This window comes from Panthera pardus, unplaced genomic scaffold (genome assembly GCF_024362965.1).
Source record: "Panthera pardus isolate Hobbes unplaced genomic scaffold, ASM2436296v1 HiC_scaffold_3, whole genome shotgun sequence".
NCBI lineage: Eukaryota > Metazoa > Chordata > Mammalia > Carnivora > Felidae > Panthera > Panthera pardus.
In genome coordinates this window covers 25,115,145-25,140,144 of record NW_026526876.1, presented here as the reverse complement: position 1 = coordinate 25,140,144, position 25,000 = coordinate 25,115,145, and the positions used below count along the sequence as shown (strand labels likewise).

The 25,000-nt window shown below is 47.2% G+C and overlaps 1 protein-coding gene across 13 annotated transcripts in view; it reads left to right on the top strand.

Moving 5' to 3' along the window:
- Positions 1-25,000, top strand: part of CEP112 (centrosomal protein 112) — a 462,552-nt gene that overhangs the window by 408,473 nt on the left and 29,079 nt on the right. For 12 of the 13 annotated variants that reach the window (XM_053892300.1, XM_053892302.1, XM_053892303.1 and 9 more), the window contains 2 exons: positions 2,481-2,545; positions 3,793-4,238. In XM_053892300.1, the coding sequence (XP_053748275.1) occupies positions 2,481-2,545; positions 3,793-3,796 (69 nt within the window). In that variant the 3' untranslated portion in view covers positions 3,797-4,238. Of the gene's footprint in view, positions 1-2,480; positions 2,546-3,792; positions 4,239-25,000 lie in introns of those variants that run through there. The other variant, XR_008418577.1, reaches the window with a different exon arrangement.

Below are 25,000 nucleotides of genomic sequence, written 5' to 3'. Positions count from 1 at the left end.
CTTTACAAAATTTAAAACTTCGTATTTCAAAAGGCAACAAGAGGCAGAAACCAAAGAGACATACCATGGAATAGGAGAAAATATTTGCAAATCGTGTCTCTGTTAAGAAGTGGAAAAAAAAGGAAAACGTACTTTTTTTCCGGAAAAGCTCCAGCTCCATCAGAGAAAGAGATCTTTGCTCTCTGTGCCGAGAGTACTGCTGGTCACATAGTGAGCGCTCGATAAATGTATTTATGAAATAACGATTTTGATAATGATAGTCACATTCACTTTTTTGTAATATGTGAGACAGAGCATAGGGCAAATTTTAGCCTCCCCATATGCATTCCCCTCAGTAAAAAGCCTCTTCTCTGAAAATGAAATGTTCATTGCATCATTCCATACATGTGCTTCCGTTGGCCATTGCTTCCGCCGGCCATTGCTTCCGTCGGCCATTGCTTCCGTCGGCCATTGCTACCGTCGGCCATTGCTACCGTCGGCCATTGCTTCCGTCGGCCATTGCTACCGTCGGCCATTGCTTCCGTCAGCTAAGTGTTGCCTTGTTTGCTTCTACACAGAAAAATAAGTACCGCAGGAAAGTGTTGACATAGAAAGGTTTAAGTCATCTTTATTTGCATGAAAAGCTCCCCTTGAAGTGTGGTTTACCCATTAACTTTGTAGGAGAGCTTCCATAGGGTCAGCTATGTAGGACCTGGCACCTTCAGAAGAGGGTTTTGTTGTGTTTTTCGTTTTTTGGTTTTGGGGTTTTTTGGTTTTTTTTTTTTTTAGAAAAAAGAAAGAAAGAAATCTGATATCCACCTGCAGGGCTTCTGTTATCATTCATATCATTTCACTGTAATAAAAGCCACTTCAGCCTCCTAAAACTGGATGTTGACCCAGAAAGGGAGTGCTGCCAGCTGCGTTAGGGCCTCAGAATTGGCAGCTGCATGGGGGAGTCACAGGCCATATAGTGAGCAAATTTAGTTTGAAAGCACAGGTGCCTGTGTTTTCTGAAAATTGTTGGAATTCCAGTGGCAAAGCACGGCGGGGGGGAGGGAAGCCGAATCAGTGTAATCCTTGCATCTGTCAACATTATCAATTGTCCCATGGGTCTTTTGAGCAATTGGACAGAACTGAGACCGGGCTGATACTATAAGTAAGCAAAACCGAGGGGACCCCTTGGATATGTACCCATTTCGAAAAACTGTGCTTCCCTCTCTTGCAAAGCACGTTTGCTCTTCTGCCAGCTGTATCCTCTTGCCTGTGTTTCAGAACCAACCGTTGCCATGGTTTCAGTTCAGCCCAAAGAGGCAAGAGTAAACAATTCCGAAATGATCAAATCCTGTTGAGTCTTGATTACATCAAGCCATAGAGGTTACCCCCAGACCGTTTCTATGTGGCCGTGTAAGGTGCTTTTGAATTTATACGTGGTATAGGTATCTTTAGTGGTATATAGAAATGTATGCTTCAAAAAAAAACAAAACAAAACCAAATCACTTTGTAGAGATCTGATTTAAAGCCTATGCTAAGCCACCAGTTTCCTCTAGCCCTCAGCCCCCCTGGGAGTGGGAGCGGGAGGTGGTACCGGCTGTGAGCTCTGCACGAGGCAGTTTCTATCAGTCATTTCACGTTATCCTCATAACCTTGGCAAGGAGCTGTCATTAATCCCATTTCACAGATGAGGCATCAAGAGCTTAAGTAACTTTCCTAGAGCCATAGAGGCCAAGCCAGGAGTTGAACCCAAGGTGGCCCAACTTCAGACGAAGCTTAGGCCCTTTCCACTACAAAATATTGTCTCTCCAAACTCAGGGAATCCCCAGGATGGCTGGAGGTTTCCAGAAGACGGTCGTTTTCTTTCTACCCACTCATCCATTCCTTAAATACTAGTGAATACCAGGTTCATGCCCAGCCCTGTGAAAAGAGACTGGGGACACAGAGACGGAGAAACATCCTCCCTAACCCAGAAGAGCTCTCAGGTTGGGGTGGGGGGAGAGATATGAAAACCCAAACCCACAAGGCTATGCTAATAATGGAGCTGTTGACGATCTTGCCCGGGATGCGGTGGGCAGCTGGGGAGGAGTCGAGGAAGTCGGTAGGGGCAGTGACATTTGAACCGAATAGCGGGGGACAAATAGGAGAGGGTGAGCCAAGCTTTCCAAAGGGAGAGGAGGCCCCACGCCAAAGGGCAAAAGGGTGGGGAAGACATAGTGGGTGGGGAGGGGTGGGGGAGGACGGGAGGAGAGGTGGAGCCTCGAAGAGAGGCCGGGGCCAGGTCCCGATGGCTCTGCGACAGGAGTTCAGATGGATTCTGTGGTCTCTGATGGATTTTCAGGAGGGATGCAGTGTGACCAGACGTTAAAAACGCAACATTGGCATGCAATGAATCTTCCGCATTTGAGCCAGGCAACTGCCAGAACTGAATAAAATTTGACCACGTTAGTTGCACACTACTGCCACGGAAGCCATATTCACCTCTGCTCACACACGGTGTCTTTTTCTAGGTTAACTTTCTGCAAAAGCGAGCGTCCATCCTTCAGGAAGAACTGACCACCTACCAAGGGAGAAGGTACAGCCCATGCTCCGAATGCCTGCTGATTAGTTTGTATTATTTGCCCCTGGGAGTCAGTCCCCCTGGCTTGACGTTAAGGTCCTTATTGAAATGCTTAAACGTGGGGGTGCCTGGGTGGCTCAGGTCATGGTCTCATGGTTCGTGGGTTCAAGCCCCGCATCCGGCTCTGTGCTGACAGCTCAGAGCCTGGTGCCTGCTTCGGAATCTGTGTCTCCTTCTCTGTCTCTACCCCTCCCCTGCTTGCGCGCTCTCTCTCTCTCTCTCTCTCTCTCTCTCAAAAATGAATAAACACTTAAGTAAGGAAGTAAATAAATACAATGCTTACACATAATATCCATTTGTGGGGGGGGGGAACTTATTTCTAGTAAATAGCCTGTCTTCGAGAAGCCGCCCACTCCTTGTAATCACGGTGCTTAGTCAGTACGATCAGAACAAACTGAGAGAATCTGCAGGTGCCTGACAAGCCTGGGCCTCACCTGCATAGTCATGACAAGACATTGTCTTGAAGCCCGGTTGCAGGGTTAAGGGGACCAGCTTTCTTTTAAGATGACGCAATTCTTAGCATGGCGGCCCACATCTTCAAAGCCCCGTGTGCCCTGGGGGTTTGGCGCTCCTGCAGATGTTCTCTAGACCAAAATAGATAAACGGCTGGGTGGTGTGGCAACACTGTGACTTCACCGTGTGCTTCTCAAGGGTGCCTTTTCAGTCCACGGTTCCCAGCAACGTCTCTGACATAGATCATGTAGCTGTCTTTCCAACAGCTTCCCTCTTCGTGCAGTGAAAGGCCGAATTACTGATTTGGCAGTGAATTAAAAGTTAAAGACTTTGTGAATCATTCACTTTTCAAAAGATTCTGTTGCCTGGTGCAGATGGGATTTGATCGTTTCTGGGCATAAATGAGGAAATTTTGATATCAAGTATCCTTTTTCTTAATAAGCTTTTTAAAAATGTTTATTTATTTATTTTTGAGAGGAGAGAGAGAGAGAGAGCACGCGAGCGAGGCAGGGGCAGAGGATCCAAAGTGGGCTCCATGTTGACCGCAGAGAGCCCGACGTGGGGCTCGAACTCATGAACCAGTGGATCGTGCCAGGAGCCGAAGTCGGACGCTCAACCGACTGAGCCCCCCGGGCGCCCCTCTATTCAGCTCTAACCTCTGGCCAGCTCCTCCTGAGTTAGAACATATTTTATCTGTGGCATGCCCATCAGACCTGCAGAAAGTCACAACTGAGACTTTTGACTTTCAGGTAACCGCACGGAGGCTTAAAGGTGGCAGACGCACCCGGGCTTATACTGTGGACTTCTTCCAGCAGGTTTGAAGATTTGGATGTTGTAGAATAAACTGTGAGATCAGTGAACGTTTTTTAATCCTTAAATGTAATTAAGATCATAAACACGTGCAGCACTCGGACGCTACGGGGTGGTTTTTATTTGTGTCTGCCTAAGTTATTATTTTTTTTTAACCTTTCTTTATTTCTGATTTCCATATTTGCATGCATTTGAGCGTGGACTGAGAGTTGCTTCTGCGGGGAAAAGAAATGATGGCTCATAAGATGCCTCGTTGACGCGTTTGCGTAGGATTTTACCAGTCGCATACGATCAACATCACGTTTGTAGTGTCGCGTCCCAAATTTGAACATGCTTCCCTTGTTTTCATGTTCATGTATGATTAAAACATTATATTTTGTACTTATCAGTTTTATTTCTACTTTTCATTGCACATCATTTGCTACAATAAGTGTGATACATCCATGGTATTTTTCCCCTGGACGGTAACTGCCGATCTCAAATTGTACTCTGGGGGGAAATCCCTTATGTCATGTCAGAGATCAAATCCATAAGCAGTGCGTTTATTTAGAATAACAGTCACTGGATCATCTGACACCCGTGCAAGTGGGTGTCCTGTTGGTCTCCAGAGGCAGAACAGTTTAAGGGTTTTATGTAGCAGCTCTGGTCTTCTCGTTACTGACTCTTTCTGTGGTTGCTGTTTTCATTCTGATATCGGTTGGTATTCCTTAAGAAAGCCTAAAAATGCAGGGGTGCGTCACAGGGACCCGCCAAACGCTGGCAAGTGATGGCAGGTGCGCTGCGATTGGTCCCGTTGTCCTCTGAGAATACGGTGTTGTTCCCATGCTTGGGTGTTTGTCTCCAACTGGTGCCAGGAAGCAGTTCTATGTTGATTGGTCAACCCCATTGGCCAAGGAAATTTTGAATTGCACTGGACAGACGGATGCTCCGGGTTCTTCCGACCGCATTGTGGCGTGTGCCACGGGCCCTTCGAGACACTCAAACTCTGGACCGCCGCCGGGGCCATAATCATCCGGTTTACCGTAAAAGGACAGGACAGAACATTTTTGTACACTTTTTCAAAATTCTTTTCTGTTTCCCATACCCATCTGTGTTGTTTGCTGCCTAGGGATTAATTACCCTTTTTTGCACTGTAATGGAGACCCAGAGATGATGAGGAAGTAATAGGTTTTACAGCCACTACCAAAGCCAGGACCAGGATTGGCATAAACGCCGACTTGTGGTGACCATCGATAGAAAGCCTTGCCTTTCTGGGGTGCCTGGGTGGCTCAATGGGTTGAGCCTCTGACTTCGGCTCAGGTCATGATCTCGCGGTTTGTGGGTTCGAGCCCCGCGTCGGGCTCTGTGCTACAGCTCGGAGCCTAGAACCTGCTTCGGATTCTGTGTCTCCCCTCTCTCTGCCCCTCCCCCGCTGGCGCTCTGTCTCTCTCAAAAATAAATCAACATTTTTTTTAATTAAAAAAAAGAAAGAAAGAAAGAAAGAAAGCAAGCCTTGCCTTCCTGCTCTAGCTCACCTCTGCCTGGTAATGTCTGCCCTGATGCCTCTTCTGGGAATAGAGGACTGTCCTTTCAAAGCTGAGGTCTTTCTTGCATCTACAATAAATTAGGGCATTGGCTTGAAAAATATTCAGGAAAAAGCAAAACTGAAGCAGATGCTATTAGAAGCACCTAACGAATGAGGACAGTTAGTGCTCAGCCTCTGATTTAGTGCTCAAAAGGGAAAGATTAAGGCTATGTGATTAATTTTAAGTGCTTCTCTACAGACCGTGAAAACAAGTCGAAGCCGAACAGATTTCATTAGGAAGGTTATTAGCTGCCTGAAGTGAAAATGCTTTGTGAACTGTATGGTGTGCTGGAATTGGAACTCCCACTCCGGAATATTTGTTTTCCATGAGTAAATATCAGTAGGTGTTTTGGAAAGTTGCCTGCTATTCTTTCTTTTCCTTATTTCAGGGGTTATGAAATTACAAACACTGGTGAACCTTTGACATCACCCAGATCTCGTTCCCTTCTGATGCGTGTCACATACGTGTGCTGTGTGAGTGTGAGTGTGCTGAGTGTGCTGAAACTCTAGGTCGGTTTGATCGTATGTGATAGGAGTAGATGGCCGACACTAATGTTTCTGTGAACGTTCTCCGATAAAGGAAGAGAAAGAAAAATTGCGCCTGGCACGTTTAGAATTCCTTACTGAATTGAGCACCGAGTCTACACATGGCTACTGGGAGAGAAAGCAAGTGCTCAGGAAATAAATTATACACGTCGCGCCTTATTATAAAATCATCTAAGATCTCATCCCCTCTTTTATCTGGCGGAAGATCGATTGTTCATCGCGAGTACCTAATTTAGTTACCTTTCAAGTTATTATTCTTGGCTACTGCACCGTAGCCATCCACCTGTGCTTTTGACGTGTCAGCGTGCGATCATGAACAGGTAGTGGGTGATAAGGCAGTGGGGACAACCAAGCAGAAGGAAAGCACGGTGTTCTTGGTGCATGTTTGCACCCCGCCAGAGGGTCGGGCAGGAGAAGGGTTAACGCGAAGGCCGGCCGTCAGTCATCGGCACATGTCATGGTTTTGTTCAGGCTCCACCGTTTCTGCGTCACCAGGCAGTGAGCCCTTTCAGGGGTCTGACCCCTGATTTTGCAACCTCCCCACTCAACAATCAGCTCCTCGGAGGGCAGCCATCCAGGGGCACAAAGGAGGACAGAGAATGGGTCGACTTGCTCCATAGTTTGTACAAAAGAACCGGCCGTGACTCCAGGGAAATCGCTCCGATTCAAACGTTACCCTGTCATGTCACACAGTAACAGCGAATTCCTCAGAAACGGGCATATGCCTGCAGTCGTGAGCAACCTCATTAAAGAAAGTGCAGACAGAAGAAACTATGAGTTTGAATTAACAATTAACAGCTCTCTTATTGAAGTGTATCACCATCCACGGCACGCGGTGGTGTTTCAGCTTTCTTTCTAAGAGTAAAAAGGGAAGGAAAAACATCAAAAATGGCTGGAGAAAAGTTTCAGAACACAAGGTCATTTTAATTCATAGTTTCCTTAAAAGCGCCATCCGTTCTGAGCTTTCATATTTTGTTCAGAAAGGTCGTCTCTTTTAAGCCTTGTCATTAAAGACAGTTTGCTCTTTAAAGTGAATTATCAAAGTGTGTAGAAATTGCGAGTTACTGAAACTAAAATGCATGATCAATTTTAAGTCTGCTAACTAAAGCTCACTTAAAATTGGATGTGCTTTTGTCCTGGCAGACCCTTTGATAAAACCAAAAAAAGATACATGGTTGGTCAATTCAAAGGAGGAAAAGAAGATAATTAGAGAAAACCTCTTTTCAGCTGTTGAAGTGGTTCTTGGATTTGGAGACCCAATGGGCAAACAGTGGCACAGGCGGGAATGGTCCTTGAAAGGTAAAAACCGAACATCACACATTTTGACTGGTATTGACGTTCTTCACTGTACTGTTTGCAGAACTGAGTCAGACTTCAGATCCTACCATTTAGCTCTGTCATGGAGGAAGAGAGGTGGGATTTGGAACCTAAGACTAAAGGAATTGAGAACTCTGGATCCCTGACCAATGTCTAGGTCACTTGAACATTCATTCTCCCAGATTATTTCAGTTTTAAGCAAGCATTTCCATCAGGCAAGTGTTTTAAGACCACAGGCCCAAGATGTCGCTCTAGACTCTGCTGTCTTTAGAACTGACCTTAGTCTAGACGTCAGGCTAATAAGTACCCTTGTATCCTCTTTGGGAGTCTACATTTAGGAGAGGTCTCCTGGAAAACAGCTAGCTGGACACAAGGACCTGATGAGCGAGTAGAAAGACAAGGCTACCTAATGAGAAGCCCAATATATTTAATTAGCTGAATGTGTTCACGTAAGTGAGACCACGTCGTCCATACCCCTTAACTTCAGGTAGGAAAGGAAATGAGTTCATAGGTGGAGTCTACCAATTAGCATTGTTTCCCTATGTAATTCCCTTCCCCTGTCTGGGCCTCACTTTGGCAATCTGCAACACGAAGGGGTAGAGCGACATTTCCCAAACTCCACCATTTCAGTCCTGTAATTCAGGGTTTCCCACACGAGTATTCTATCAAGCTCTGTTCTGTATGACTTGTCTTGACGTACACAGATGTCATATTTAGGAAACGTGGCATGCCGTATCCCCCTCTTGAAGGTTCACGTTCATATCACCCACTCAGTCAGTCATCCGTCTAATAAATGCTGAGTACCTACTATGTGCTAGACAGCACATTAGCCACCTCCAAAGTTAGTGGCTTAACGGCAACGTAGCATCTCTCTGGGTGAAGAGGGTTGACCAGGCTCAGCAGGGCCGTTCTCACTTGGGTTTCAAGCAGGTGCCGTCAGATGTCAGCCGGGTTACCACCACGGGAGGCTCAGAGGGCTGGAACCCATGATGAATCGCTCACAGGGCGGCCGTCAGGAGCCCCCAAGAGCAAGCCCCACGAGAGACCAGACGTGGAAGCCACGAGCCACGGGCCCAGGAATAGCACAGCGTCTCTTCTACTGAACTTTGTCTGAGACAGAGCCCACCCAGAGTCAAGGGTAGCGGACGCAGCAATGTCAAGGGATCCGTGGCTGTCTGTGGCCTGCCACACCCTTGGATAAAGCGACCTATCTGTCTTTGACCTGGAATGCCTCCTTAAACAAATTGACCCGTGGAAGACTTTCTCTGTAGTGCACCTATTTTATCGACCAGGGTTCTGCGAGACGCTGAGAAGAGCCCGAATCTAGGTGGTTGCTAAAAAGTTTCTTCCTGTGCAACATTCTGTTGGTCTGCACTTTATTTCTACAATCACAGGTGACACAAAATTTGGGAAGCCCTGAGTTAACGAGTATTCACTGAGTCCGTGCCTTCCTCTGTGATTCTTTGAAAAGGTGATAGTGGCCACAGTTTGAATGTTTCTCTCAACTCTTCTCTGTTCGGGGCTTGGTACGCATTGTTTGCTATAATTATCTTAGCAAATGTATTATTATAAAGGTCCGCCGAAACACGTACCCTGTGCTTAGCGTGGTTTTCCCTTCTTTCGTGGAAATATCAGGCGCATGGAAGGGTGTGGTCTTGATGAGCCTGTGAGGGAGAATTCCCTGAACCACAGAGCACTCAGAAACTACTCAACTAATCATCCAGATAAACAAATGAATCAGCCTCCTAATTGCCCCGTTAGCTTTCTCACCACTGCCGGGTTATCTCGATTCCTGCCACTTATCCCAGCTCCCAGATCTCACCGTCGGAGTCTGAACCCGGGTGGGGGAGGCGAACGTGTAACTGAAGCCAAGTTACCGTTCCTCTGCCTTCTAACTCCAGATCTTACCAAACACTGCAGTTGATGGATCGGTCCGACCTGGTGATCGGCTTGTGTTTCGGAAACATCAGAAGCGTTGGTTTGCCCGGAGTTCAGCTCTGTTCAGCAAGCAGAGCCTGACACAGTAAGGGGGGGAAAGGAAACTAGAAAAGACATCGTCTCCCCAGGAAGAGGAAGTCTTTTCCTAACAGGGCGGTAGAGAGTCCGGAACGTCTTGCGCTTCTTGCAGACATCGACTTGACATCGACAAAGATGTCTCAGAAGCGAGTCTGCGTTCCCCGGTTTGGCTTCACGCACGTTGACTGAAGCTGTCACTTACCTGACATCAGCCCTGATGTCGCTCTTCAAGTTCCCTGCAAAGTCAGGTTGCAGTCCAGCGTCCCGCGAACGTCTCGTGTTTCCCAGCTACTGCAGTGTCACAATCCTGTGTGCAATCCTTGTCAGAACTGATAATGCGGCCCATTACATACCATTGTGTTTGTAATAAAAATATTTATCCAAACCGGGTGCGGTGGTTACCGCGTGAAGCCTGGGCCACGACTGCCGCTTCGTGTCACCACCTGCTCCTTCCCAGAGTTAAGGATCTGGTCGCCGCTTTCTGCCTAGAGTGGTATTTCTGACGATGTTAGGGAACCTTTGTCTGACTGAGTTCCCACTTGTGTTATCTGATTGTCTTCTTCGGTATTTTTATTGATGCATTTGGGCGGGTGAGTTTGGAAGCTGCTGGAATACAAATTGGGTTGATCGAAGGAATTTTTTTTTTCTTTCAAAATCATTTCTGCGATATTATTTGGGGTGTGGGTGTGTGTGGGTGTGTGTGTGTGTGTGGAGTTTTTTTTTTCTAATTGGCTAATTAAGACCGCAAACCCAAGTCGACCACCTACTGCTGGCCCCTGCTATCAGGCGCTTTCCCTCTGACCATCTAATGGTCACCGTCTCTGCCTTTTTATTGGTAAAGGAGAAAGATTAATTGGCCTCATCTCTCTCTTGCATTGTAATTATTGTGTCTCCGTGGCATCACCTCTAATGTACGAGGAACATTTTTACTTCACGCAAGCTCTACATCGAGCTCAGCCCTTCAAAACTTGAATGCTTTTGCTCCCAAATTAAGTACCCTGCAGACCTTTGCTGAGTGCCTTGTCTGTTTCAGATGAGACACGCAAAGATAAGTAAGATCTGCTCCTTGCCTGCAAAGGGCTTGTAACCCATAGGGGAAGATAAGACATCTAGAGGAAGGAAAAAACAACAACAACAACAACAACGATAAGACAGAGCATGATCTTTGTATAAGAGAAATGCCAAGTATTCTGGGAATTTGAAGGAAGTAGTAACATTTTGAAATCGCCCCTCAGGAGGAGGTGACATTTTAGTCTGGATGTTGGGGTAAGAGTAAGATTTCAGGCGACGGCAATGTGGGTCGGGCGTTCTAGATGGAATCCTAGCCAAGAAAGTCCTTCACGGGCTCTACAATCACGTGCTGGGAGAAGAGTAGCGTGAGAGATTTAAAAGTGTGTTGGGGGCGCCTGGGTGGCTCAGTCGGTTGAGCATCCGACTTCGGCTCAGGTCACGATCTCGTGGTTCGTGGGTTCAGGCCCCACGTCCGGCTCTGTGCTGACAGCCCGGCTTCGGATTCTCTGTCTCATTCTCTCCCTGCCTGCCTCCCTCTCTCTCTCCCTCAAATAAATAAACATTAACAAATAAATAGCTAAATAAAAGGAGCTGGAGGCAGATTGTGGCAGCCAGACGGAAGTCAGTGACCACCGTCAGTGCTGAGCAGGCCTCCCAGCGCATGTGGTGAAGGGCCTCGGAGTCCGAGGGGTCTGGATCCGGGCAAGTTGCTGAGTCTCTTGAATCTCTGTTTCCTCATCTCAGAAGGTGGAGGAAATGGTAGAAACACGATTGTGAAGATTCACTGTGATAAGTGCATTTTAAAAGTCATGCAACAAACCTTCAATAAATGAAGGCTAAGTTTGTATTTTCTGCCAATCCTCAATAATTTCATGAGCTAAGTATGATTTATGCTGGAGGATACGGAGGCAAAGAGAAGCTTGGGAATTTGCCCGCGGCCTCACTTCTAATAAGTGAAGGGAGCAGAAGTTGGAACCCCTGTCCCTGTGATTCACTCTTTGCCCCTCCTCCTATATGGCATTGCCTCCACGGATGAGGAGAGGTCCGGACTTTATGTTCTAGAAAAACAGGGAGCAATTAGAGTGTTGAGCAAGGGAGTGACACCAGGAGAAACTGCTTCAGGAACACGTGTCCGGACGGCGTGAGGCGGGGTAGTCTGAGGGTGGAGGCAGAGAAGAGGACAGGACGTGCGCGGGAGTCCCGTAAGTGCCACCACATCCCCAGGGAGAGGAGCATCTCTCTGTGAACAGAAAGTAGGTCAAAGATTCAGGAGCTACCGTGGCACATGAATGAATAAGATGATTGTAAAGGAGAAAGAAACAAATGTAGGACCAAGGTTTCCAGCCTCAAGAGATGCGGGGCACCAGCTTTGGGAGTGGGGGTGACGAGTCTGGGCGTAGACATGCTCACTTCATCAGGTAGCTGGAAGCCTGGGTCAGGACCCAGGGATTAGTCAGTCAGGAACGCGTGGGTGAGAGTTGGTGCTGAGAGAGTTGATCGGGTCACCAAGAAGGGGAGAGGTTTGGGGGAATCCGAAGAGGAGACGGAGGGGGACAGGCGGGGACCAGAAGGGAGCACACAGTTGCACTGACAGCTGAAGAGTTGAAAAGTAGAGATAAGGAGAGGGCTGGCGGCAGGGTGAGGCACAGGGTGCTTAGTCCAGGACTGAGAAGATCCGAGGTTTGCCCCTGAGGACAGAGGCGGGAGGGGTGTGGATTAGAGGAGCCCTGTAAATTCCCTGGAGGTCCAAACTGGAGGGCGCGGTGCCTCTCAGACATCCACAACCCTGAGATAAGAGGGGGAGAGCCGGGTGCGGAGTTCTGAGGGCTCCTTGGGGATCGGAGGCCGGGTTTCGTCCTTCGATCCCAGATGGCAGCTGGCAGCTGGCAGCTGGCAAAGGTTCCCCCGGACACCAACCCCGCAAAAGCCCTGGAGCTGGCGTAGGCCCGGCCATGCGGATGGGTGTCGGGGACGGTCTGCGGAAGTTTAGGGACGTTGTTTTGGAAAGTTCAGCTCTCCTGTCCTCACACGGTCTTCGCCGATCTGTCCATCTTGCAAAGTCACTGAATGAAGTTAGCCGTTTTTGCAAACCGGCCCTTGGGATAAACCATGACGATAAAATTGATGACGTTTACTGTACGTTCAAATATTTTTTGTTTCTGGCCCCCACCGATAGGGACTTATTGTTGGTCTTCAGGCAATTTTATTTTTACAACAGCGACAACGAAAAGTCAACTTGAACTCGACATTCAGGTAGAACTTACAAACCAGAGTTAGAATACTTGATCACAAAATTACACTCTTTAATGTCCCATTCCCCGCCCTCCCCCCCACCCTCCGCCCAAATCCCAAACAGTTAAGAAAACTGAGTGGATACGTTTTGAGGGTAAACAAGATTGCATTAAAAACTGAGCAAAATATAAGGGCAACAGAGGGAATTTAGAGTGGAAGACCACAAGATGAAACAACTTTTTAAAAAGGGAAATTAAACAGGGCGCCTGGGTGGCTCAGTCGGTTGAGCGTCTGACTTCCGCTCAGGTCATGATCTCGCGGTTCGTGAGTTTGAGCCCCACGTCGGGCTCTGTGCTGACAGCTCAGAGCCTGGAGCCCGCTTCGGATTCTGTGTCTCCCTTTCTCTGCCCCTTCCCTGCTCATGCTGTCTCTCTCTCTGTCTCTCAAAGATGAATAAACATTAAAAAAAATTTTTTTAAGGGAAATTAAACTTATTAATATTCTAGAAATATGGGTGAGACTTCCTTACTACCTAAAGCTATTTATTTATTTGTTTTTTGGGAGAGAGAGAGAGAGAGAGAGAGAGAGAGAGAGAATGACTGGGGAAGGGGCAGAGGGAGATGGAGGGAGAATCCTAAGCCATCTCCACGCCCAACACGCAGCCTGACATGGGGCTCAATCTCATGACCATGATAAGTTCATGACCCGAGCCAAAATCAAGAGTTGGATGCTTATCCCACTATGCCACCCAGGAGCCCCCTAAAAGCATTTTGATGCCCTAAATTTCTTTAATAAATTTTGTAAATATTTACCCCACAATGTCTAAAAACCATAAATGTCTTCCTTTACTTACTTTGTAATAGGTTAGCACCAAAATTTCCTTCATGCCAATTAGCTCTGGATTTCTTTCCTCCACCCACTCCCCACCCTGCACGCCCCCCCGCCCAACTCAAGCTACAAAAAAGAGAAATTGGAACCCAGTCTTGACTTTAGAGAATGTCAATATTTGTCTTGTCCGTTGCAGAGATCAGCCATATAGACAGTGAGAGGGAGGTTTGTAGACATTGACTTGGGGTTTTTCTGCTGCCAGAAGTGATGCCACTTTTCTGCCAGATGGCATCAGCCAAAGGCAAACTGAGAAATGCCACGAGTCATTAGCAACTTGATTTTTGAATACTTACCACTCTGGATGGATAGGATGTGCTGTTCACCCAGGCACTTCAGGAACAACTCGAGAGGATCCCGACAATACTGAGGAAAGCGTTGAGTTGTGCTCCTAGAAATATGTGCAAAACTGGGAGTAGCATTTACCTCTGAGAGGAGTCTTTGAGCCAAAAACAAGTAAAGCCTTATTTCAGGTTGGCTTGACTGTAACACCATCTAAATAATTCCATTTTATATAAACTTAGATTTTATACTCTAATTCCTACTTGGTCATAATAGTTTTATCTGTGATTACACCCCCAAGGGTAGTTGAATTTTACATTATGCCTTCCGACCACAGGAAAGAGAAAGTATAATTCGACTGTGTCTTCAGGCGAGTTATTAAATATTTTATTGTGCAAGGATAGTTCACGATACTTTATTTAAGGCGAGAGCTTGTACTGGTAGACAAATTTAATTTCTAACACTGGTGGAAATTGGCCTTTAGGCTACCTTCTTAAACTCTGTGTGCCTTACCTTCATTATCTAGATAAATAGACAAGGAATAATGACTATACGATTATCAAATTAGTGATGTGTTTAAGATCTAGAAGTCATACTGGAGAAATCACGTAGGCCATCTTGAAAGGGAAATGCCATCGACAGCGGCTGCGGACAGCAGTTTCACATTTAGCAGCTGGTCTTGGCACGCATCGCTGCCCTAAGGTCTTCTGTTCACCTGATTAAAACCGCGACTTACCACCAACACATGTATTCACTGTGGCCTAAATATGTCAGCTATACAGTCTACCACTCAAGGTCAAGGTTGGTAGTCATTCATCTGACTCCATCTGCCCCTTAGAAAAGAAGAACACACCCTCTTTGCAACACTCACTGGAAAAAAAAAATCATCAAGTTGGGGTGCCTGGGTGGCTCAGTTGGTAGAGCGTCCAAGTCTTGATCTCGGGGTTGTGAGTTCAAGCCCCACGTTGGGTGTGGAGGCTACATTAAAAACAAAAAAAAAAAATTCATCAAGTATTAAAGTGTTTTCAAAGCACATGTGATGTGTGGATTCTTGAATCAACAAAAGAATAAACAAAGGCCATAGTTTTGGAAATAAAGCATTTCACGAAAATGGAAGACACCAAAACGTGAAGCATGTATAGTGCCGATTCTTCAGTTGTAAGAGAATGTGATAGGCTCGTTTATAAAGTAGAAAAGAATTTTGATGGCAAAATAGAAGCCTAACGAACCCATATGCTTCAGAATCCAGCAGTAGTTCAGACTAAAGCATCCCTTTTCTCCCAAATACATACGAACAGGAAGGCCTTTCCAGTGCCACCAGAGCAGTGTCTCCTCACTTCTGGAAATGAATTTGTTGGTTTGATGTCAAAGTACAGGCAGGAGAAAGCCTTCAGAACCTATTCCGAAGCGTCCAAGAGTTCGACAGAAAAGTTAATAAACGGAAGCAATGGAATCTTCTCTCCCCCGGCAGTCACCACTTGATGGTTTTTCTAGAGCATCCGTGCGCATTATAGCCATAGTACCTGTTTTCTAGACATGACCCTCACTTTGAACACAGTTCCCAGGCCCTCCAAGGCAATGAAACATCCTGAAACAAAGATGCCATTGTCGGCCCAACGCCATTGGACTCCTGTTTTAAGAAAACTCATCCAACAAAAGCCTTCAAAAAGGAACATTACGATCTAGTGTTTATGAGCGATTTACCTGAGGTCAAAGATCAACTACCAAGTGGCCAGATTCAGTCTAGAACCCAAGTTTTTGGTTTCATAACCCATAATTCCCCACCCCCCTTATCGCTTGTCCCTTCCCGTCCTTCGCCCATAGTGTATTAGACACATTAATTTAGCTCTGAGGCAAGGATTTTTTTTTTCATAATGGTCACACTTGGGCCAATATCCATTTTCTAGTTTCTTCGGTATTTTATGTGCCTCGTGATCTAGAAAGGCTAAAAGGTCTGGCTAGACCTTCCTGGCCCTGGCAACAGTGTCTGTTTGGAAATGTGTTATAAGGCATCAAAGCTTAATTTCATAAACCATCTGATAAGATATTTTACAGAAGAACCACACTTGCCAGAGAAGCGGCATGTGCAAGAGTCTGCTGTTGGGCAAGAGTATGCGAAATGAAGAGGGGATTGCAAGACAGGAGTCCTGGCATCACTTCCAAATGCTCTCTGGCCTCAAGCAAGCCTCCTTCCATGCCTGCTCTCCGCTTCCTCTCTATTCTCCAGAGAGATCCTCTCCGGGCAGTGGGAAAAGGGTCCACAAGGAAGCCTCTGCCTTCCAAAGGCAGCCAGTGCTAGAACTGAGTAAGGCAGTTCTTTGTCTTTGCAATTTCATTTCTTTCCCTTTATTTGCAAGGTTAGGGTAACCATCTTAGATAGGCCTTCAATTCTCCTGGAAGCTAGTGGGTTCTCATTCCTGTAAGCCTTGGAGCAGTGGTGTCAGGGGAAGAAGTAGGGAAAATGAGAGAGTGCGTTGTGCAAGCCCTTGATCTGTATCTCGTGGGTCCTTTGTAACTCCAAGATCCTATGACAAAATCCTAGGATGCAGATAAGTAGCGGCACTTGGGCAATGGGAGGGAAAAGTATGAAGCAACCAGGCGGATCCTTGATTTCCAGCCATAAATCCTCACACGGGGACATTATTTTTAAAAGGCTCTAACGCATAAGGATTTGGCCTCCCTGTTGCTGCCATGTCCGATTTCCATCTGGAGATGGTAGAAACACAAGCTAAGGATGTGAATGAAATGTTGCTGGTTTCTGGGGCAGCCGAAGACGTCACGCAAGAAGGGAAGAAGCAGAGCTTCCTGTTTTCCATGTTTGGGTCTCCCTGTCACTGAAGACAGATTAAAAATCTCTCTCTCTCTCTCTCTCTCTCTCTCTCTCTTTTATTTGCTTGAGACAAAATGCTTCAAGACAGCATGATATGCAGATCATTTCCCATGGGGCCAAGGGCTTCCGGACCCATCACAAGTCGTCGGGGCACAGGATTACTTCAGAATAAGCCTGGAGTCCCCATCTCTTCTCTGGGTTGCACACAGGTTGCAAAAAAAGGGTGTAGGCAATTCCTTGAGAGAGCCTGACCTCGGTCGCTGGCTGTGTTTACCCTTGAACAGCATAGGGCGTACCAACTTTGAACTAAAAAACACTCTCATGTGGGCCGATTGGGAACAATCTATTTTCTGAGGGCAAAGCCACTCTTCCAGGCCTTTCTCCAGAATCATCACAACCACTCTGTGAGGTGGACGCCATCGGCTCTTCTTGACAACAGCTGAAGAAGTGAGGCTGAGAAGCTCTTTCCCAAGGAGAGGCAGTCCTGGTGGTAGAACAGGCACTCGAACCCAGGTCTGTCTCATGAAGACCTTCCCACGGACCCAGCAAGAGTAGACAGTGGTCCTCACCTGTGCTGCACATTAGATCATCTGGGAAGCTTTTAAGACATGCCCAGGCCCGTTGTTCACCCAAGACCAATTAAACAAAAAGCTCAAGGCTGGCGCTGTGGCCTGCTGATGTTTTCAAAGCTCCCAGATTATCCCAACACTCAGCCGGGGACAAGAGCACTGCTCAAGGACCTTCAAGTCCCAGACTTGATAGACACTTACAAGAATCCCCAAAAAGAATGGAGAAGGAAGTCCGCTGCGAAGAGGGATTCCACCCTACGCGTGCCAAAATTGGCCACTAGGCGAAGGCTTGGTTGATGCTTTGAAGCATTTTCTGTCGCACAGGCGTGGCCCCAGTGCACTGTGGTGTGAAGGGTCCCGTGGAGTGTGCGAGAAGCACATCTCTGCCTCAGCTGTTGATATTGGGGAAATAAATCGGTGAAGATAGGAGGTCCCCTCTGCACAGCTTGGCCATCGGACTGCCTGTGGGGGAGGAATGACTTGGGGGGTGCTGAACCGCTTCAAAATCCAGGTGCCAGGCAGGGTGAACTTGAAGCAAGCCGGTGGGGTCATCTCTCCTGCAGATGCTTTCACTGCCCTTGTTGCTCCTTGCATTGGGAAGGAGTCCAACACACCCTCCCATCTGCCTCTCCCAGCCTGAGCTGGGGCTTCTCCGAATGCCCCCTCTCCCAAGAACCTGCCCGTCGTGAGAGCAGAGAAACAAAGGCATTCAGATTCCCTATGCCCACCCCCACCCCATCCTCCACTTACAGGGACAGAAAAACCTGCCTCCTAGGATAGCTATAGAATTAAAGACAGTAATGCAAGTAGTGTGCCAAGCCAGAGCCAGGCACGGGCAAAGCACCCCGTGAATGGTGATGGAAGTGATGGTGACAAGGAGGAGGAATCCATGTATTGACCCGTTTTCCTCCCCTGTTTGGGTGCCCTGCCCCTCTAGCCAACCCTGGTGCCTCAATGCCATGTTCTTAGGAACACATGGAAAAGCACTGAGCCCAGGGCCCCTCGCACTACAGGAAGGGAAGGGTCCACTACCTACAGAGAGCATCTTGCAGCCCAGACTTTTCCTGATCATCCCGTTCATTCACAGCTCATCTTAGGACCAGCCAATTCGTGGCCAGGGGACAGAGGGTGCAGAGGACTCTGCCCTTCACAGCACACCTGGGCAGGACAGAGCATGACGAAGGGACGGGAGCCTGACCCTGAAGCTTGAGTGGCTTCAGATCCCGGTCCCGGCATTTACTAACTCTGTGACCTTGAAATATGACTTGGTCCCTCTGAGTTTGGTTCCACTGAGTTTAGTCCCCTCTCCTGTATAACAGGATACAATGCATACCTTGCACAGGGTTGTACTGAGCTAACCCCACCAATCCCCCTGATATGTTATCCCTCCAAGGTGACGCATCGCCCCAACCCAGACAAAATAGTTACCTCTCCAGTGTCCCAAGATGAACAGAAGGCTGGCGTAGGCGGATTAGCTAAGCAAATATGCCTTTTACCAAAATCCCTAAAATTGAGTCCTGAGTCCCCTCCTTCCCCTTCAAGGCCCCTACCTCCCCGCTTGTCCTTACTTCCACTCCAGTGCACATCCTGTCTCCAAATGTAAAGAACGATAGGACCCATCGCCAGTTGTTTTCAGATCCCAGGGAGCATTGGATCAACCCATTCATTCAAAGGAGGATCCCATTATACCGTGCCCATCCATTGTGTCTTCATAATGACCAAAGAGACAAGGGGGTAAAATGAAATTTTCTAATTGAAAATCAATAGGACTTTTCAATCTTCATTTTAAAGTTCTGTTTTGAAAAGGCAGCAAATGTTATACTAAATCTACAACATATGTAGCCAATTCAGATGCCTCCCCTCCAGTGGCAACCTCTGTCATGGGTGACCTAAGAATTGTGGTGGCTCCCCAGTAATAAGTTGTCCTTGTCCTTATGGGGTTGGCCAGTGCTAGCAAGAGAGAGGAGAGGCTAAGAGTCAGTTCTACTCCAGCCCACTCACTATGAGACTTAATCCTCACCATTTTGTTCTTCGGGAAATGAAGAGCACTGCCCACAAACACCACGGAGGCAGAGTTTGAGGAATTTCATCCCTCAAAGGGACCACAAAATGACAAGCAACCCAAGCTCTTGTGCTTCTGTGAGAGGTAAAGGAGGGAGATTTGCAGACAGAAGAAAAGCAAAGCTGGAAGCATCTCAGGATATCCTTAGGCCTAAGCCAGTTGGGATGGATTGGGTAGGGCAGCCATGTTGAACTTCATGAAGGAGGAATTTGCCCCAGTTCACCAGACTGGAAGATTTCAGACCTGAAGCCACGGTCTTGGGCATTCATCTAGCCAATGACTTAGCGGACAACTCAAATGCCTTTTCCCTTCATTTGTTAAAAACAAAGGGAAATTAAGGCACTGCTGTTATTAGGATGGGCTGACTTAATTAGGCCTGGAGACCAACTCAGATGGGGTAAGATTTCTTGATGGAGTCGAAGCGGGATGTGAGGGAGAAAATGCAGATCACTCGAAATTGTGTGGCCTGAGCAACACAAAGCAAGCAGTTGCCCTGAAGTGAGATGACAGAACTGTGTGGACTGCCAGTTGGAGGGAACGGTCAGGAGCTCAGCTTTGATCCTGATACCTCGGAAACACTCATCGGAGGCACTGGGGGGCCAGAAGACAATGGATCATCTAGAAACTGCTGAAAAGATGTCAGCATCCTTTCAGATTGTTTTAGAACTCTCTTTTAACCCCTACTCCCCTCTCTGACAGCTTCTGCAGCTTGGCTTGGAGAGCATGGGAAATGCACGTATGTACATGTGTGTGCTCAGTGCAATTTTATCACACATGTGGCTATTTTGTTTCACTGGCTTTTTTTCTAATAGGTATTTATTAGCGTAAGACATAGTTTTGTGCTAAAGAAGTTATAACCTGGTTAAGAAGATCAAGGAAACACAAAAGCTAAAATATACATTAAGCAATGTTTTTGTTTTATTTAGATTTTTAAAAATTTTTTAAATGTTTTATTTATTTTTGAGAGAGAGAGAGAGACAGAGTGTGAGCAGGTGAGTGGCAGAGAGAGAGGGAGACACAGAATCCGAAGCAGGCTCGTGGCTCCGAGCTGTCAGCACAGAGCCCGATACGGGGCTTGAACCCACGAACTGCGAGAACATGACCTGAGCCAAAGTTGGATGCTCAACCGACTGAGTCACCCCGGCACCCCTATGTAGCTTTCTGTATTGAATGTAATTTATATACAGTAAAGAACACAAAGTTTAGGGGCGCCTGGGTGGCGCAGTCGGTTAAGCGTCCGACTTCAGCCAGGTCACGATCTCGCGGTCCGTGAGTTCGAGCCCCGCGTCAGGCTCTGGGCTGATGGCTCGGAGCCTGGAGCCTGTTTCCGATTCTGTGTCTCCCTCTCTCTCTGCCCCTCCCCCGTTCATGCTCTGTCTCTCTCTGTCCCAAAAATAAATAAAAAAAAAAAAAAAAAAAAAAAAAAAAAACACAAAGTTTAAGTGTAGAGCTTGATTGTTATATATGTGTACACTGTTATAAGCATCACTTAGGTTAAGATGTAAAACATTTCCGTCACCCCAGAAGGTTCTCTCCTGCCCCTTCTCAGTCAGTGCCCACAACCAGAGGTAACCACTAGTCTGACTTCTATAACCAAAGTTACAGTTTGCCTGTTGTTACACTTAATACAAATGGACTCATGTAGTATGTCCTCTTTTTTGTGTTTATTTTTATTTTCGAGAGAGAGAGCAAGCAGGGGAGGGGCAGAGAGAGGGGGACAAGGGATCCAGAGCGGGTTCTGACACTGACAGTAGAGAGCCCGATGCGGGGCTCAAACCCATGAACCATGAGATCATGACCCGAGCGGAAGTCAGACGCTTAACCGACTGAGCCCCCCGGGCGCCCTAGTATGTCCTCTTGTACCTGGTCTCTTTTGTTAACCAAACATCTGTGTGAGTTTCAGCTATGTTACTGCTCGTATTGGTACTTAATTTTTTTGTTGCTCTGTAGTATCCCATCATATAATATCCCACGATTTATTTGTCCATTTACCCACCGATGGACATTTGAGTTGTTTCCAGTTTGGGGCTACTAAGAATTAAAATGCTGTGAATATTATTATACATGTCTTTTGGTGGGTGTGTGCAACATTTCCTCTGGATATGGACCAGAAGTAGAGTTAATGGGGCATAGGGTAGACAAATATTTAGCTCTAGGAGATACAGCTAAACAATTTTCCAAAGTGGTCGAACCAATTTACGCTCCTATCGATGATGTTCGAGAGCTCCCGTTGCCTCACATGCTTGCCAACACGTGGTATTGTCAGTCTTTTTAATTTAAGTCATTCTGGTGGATGTGTACTGTTTCACTTCTTGTGGTTTTAATTTGCATTTCCCTGATGAGTAATGTGTCATCCCAGCACCTCGCAGGGCCTAGGGCAGATCGTAGGTACTGTGTTCGCTGAATTAAAGTTGAGTCGCCTCACTTCCTGAAATGTAACTATCCCCTACCTTAAGGCCCTTGGAAATAGGGACAGCGTGCCTACATCATCCTTCCAAGGGAACTAGAACTGGGCACGGTCCTAGAATTTTTCCCAGCTTCCCTGGACAGTAAGATCACTGAGGACTGCCCCTCTAAACAAAAAGGAGAGTGGCTCCAAGTTCGTTCTATCGAGATGGTGGCACAACTAAGGTGAGAACTCAGGTCACCTGGCTCAATCTAAACCCGTGGCTGATCTCAGGCGAGCTGCACCTGATGCTTCCGAGAGGCCATCCGGGCCGGTACTGTTGCGTTTAGGACAGTAGCCTGTGGCCAGGTGGCAGATAAGTGGAAGACAGCTGCCTTTGCCTTGGGCCCTGGATTGAGCCGACAGCTTTTCATCCCCACCTAGATATTAATCACTTTGCAAACTGCATGCCTGTTGCCAGCTGCATTCCTTGACGGCCCATGTTTTAATAAGGCCTGAGCACTCCTGGCAAGCCGGAATACAATGTGTGGATTCACCAGACAGGATTACAGAAGGGGCTTTTCTTTGCTGCACTAGGCCTGGGAGTCTGTGTGCATTTCTGTCCCAACACAGCATCTCCAAGGAGGCTTTCACTTTCTAAGAAGGATGCGACCCACTGCGCTATTCAGAGTGGGTAAATGAGAAAATGGGTTAATAAAATACATGCTAGAGAAAAAGAAAATAAGATTAAGGGGCTGATGTTTGGGCTGAGAGTGCTTTTCTGGGCTCCAGGAAAAAAAAGAACAAGATGATTTTTTTTTTAGTATTATTTTTGGCCCAAAGGACGTCATGCCCAGAACACCACCGCTAATCCAATTTTCCCGCTCTAACAAGTATTTTATCAACATTTCTTTAAAAGTTCAATTCTCATCCTGACTAGTCACTAGTTATTGATATATTTATATAGCTATACTTTTTCAGTTCTTTTGACAGAACTACGCACTGCTTCTTTGCCTTGACACGAGAAGAGTGGGGTGTGTTTGATCTCCCATAACCACAGACTGGGGAGAGGGTTCTCACTTTTAATGGTCCCAGAACCTGTGAGTTAATTAAGAGTCATTTGGACAGTATGGACATTGAAAGTCAGCAACCAGCACTGAGCGTCGGGCCCTTCCCAGCCTGATGACAGTTCACTTTGGTGAACAGTCAGTAATAATCTTTTCTCCTTAACCGGGGAAGGGGGGGCAGGGAAGGTACAGGGAAGCTAAGAGCTGAAGGTTTCGTCAGTTAAGACTCTTTCCCAAACTTTCAAGCTGAAAAGGTTTTTGAAGAGTTTCAAGCATGTTTTTGCAAGACATTAAAAAAGAAGAAAGGTTAAATATAAAAATTGAAGTTTGGCAGGCAGTATTCCCTGAACTCAATGCATTGCTTGTGGTATTTTGAAAAAAGAAAAGAATTTTGCTTTGAAAATGTCATACTCCAAAGAAGTTTTTGTAAGTTATTTCTAGGGGAGTTGACTCCTATTTAGTTGAATGGATGATTTGACTGTTCCTTTAAAGATATTTCAAACTGTTCCAAACAGTTTCTCTTTTTTGAACAACAGAAGACCTACCCTACACAGTGTTCCAGTAAAACAGGGTAGGAGGGAAGCCATTTCCATTTCAATGGAGAAATAATTACAAAAATGTGAAGATGCTAAGGCTCACACCTGATAATCTTCTCAAAAGATATGGAAGCATATGCCGTTCGGCTGGCCCCAGAAAACCACCCCAGATGTGAGCCCGGCAGTTGGGGGACTATTGGAACTTCAGGAACGCGGTGCCGCCCTGCCATCGACACGACTGTTCTAGAAGAAGATCTCCGCCTTTATTCTTCCACCTCAGATGGCCCCATTCCCTCCTCCCCTTCGGGAGGCGCTCCGAGAAGAGTGGATGGGCTGTCACGCATATGACTTGTTTCCCTTCGCATCAGGGACGGGATGGCGTTGAGGGCTCTGGCAGTTCTAATCAGGAGCCCACCAGAGGTGGATGGCACCAAGAATCACAAGGCACTCCGTCGGGAGGGAGCAGGCTTTTGATAGGGGAGAAAACATCTGTGTGTGAAGGGAGGTGATGGGGCAGAACATGATTATGACAGACAGCGAGAGGAGCTATGACCACGCTTTTAGCAACACTGCGATTATACTGCGTGATGGCAATTACCTGTTCTTTTCCACACGGATCATGATGCTTAGAGTATTCTTGCCGAAAGAGACTCTGGAGATGGTCTAGGCCAAACCCCTCACGTCACAGAAGAAGCAACCAGGAGAGGGAGAATCTAAATGGCTTGGCCGAGGCCGGGTGGCCAGCCGGTGGTAACCATGAGCTGGTCACGTGGCCCTGACACAGGTGAGCACTGTACATGGGGCACCTGGCACACCCACGTTACGCGACTCTAGGGGGGCTTTGGTCTGAGCACGGTGCCCGGCACCCAGTAGGCGCTCAATGAACGTTAGTGGAAATAAGTAGGGAACAACCTCATCAGGTGAACCACACGTCCACTCCCACCAAGAGCAAAGGCCAAGGCACGTACGCAAAACGAACGGGTTCCAGCCACGATCACTGTAAAGTGAACCCTATTTTCCCATGGCTTCTATCGGGAGACCTGAGTTACTGTCATTCGGGTGGTGCAGGGGAACCTCTGTGATTACTTCAGTCCATTAGAGCGTGCATCAAGGCCATGGTTTTGATCCCCCCGTGGCTCTTTCCATTTTCTTTGTGCCAGCATTAAAGATCGTGCCCTAGTCGGTCATTTTATGTTTGTGATGGGCCACGGAGCCCAGACAAGATAGCTAGGGTGGACGGAGGCAGAGCCTTCGCAACTGCTAGATGAACAGAGACATTCAGTAAGGAGCGGAGTCCACCGGGGAATGAAGGTCTGGGTGGCATGTTGGATGCGTTTCGTCTCTGGGTGTGATGTCTCCCCAGCAATTTGAGAACGTGGTGGCATTTAGACTCTTCTAAGTTAAGAATGTCTCCTTCACTTTCATCGCCTCTTCGGTTGCCTCTAGGGCCAAAGACCCCCCCCCCCAACTCTGAACTTCCTCCTCCTCTTCCTCTTCCTTAGGGCCAATGGCTGGCAATGTCTACTAGGCACAGGTCGCATTTGCAGGCTTTACCAGTAGGTGCCCCCCTTCAACACACGGGGGACTTTCAACTTGCACCTGAGGTCGGCCACTTCCATTCGGCGAAACTAATCAGCGTCCGATTTTTGACAATCCTGTAAGATTATGCTCTTGTAAAGCAAAGGTGACTGGAGTTCTCCTCGCCGCCCCCCTACCTCTGACCAACGGCAAGTCTGCCGGGGTCCATGACAGCAACCACAACCGCTTACTGGTGCCCATGATGTTACTGGCAGAGTGCTAGGACCCGAGGATACAAAGGAAGACACAATCTCTAAGAAATTTAG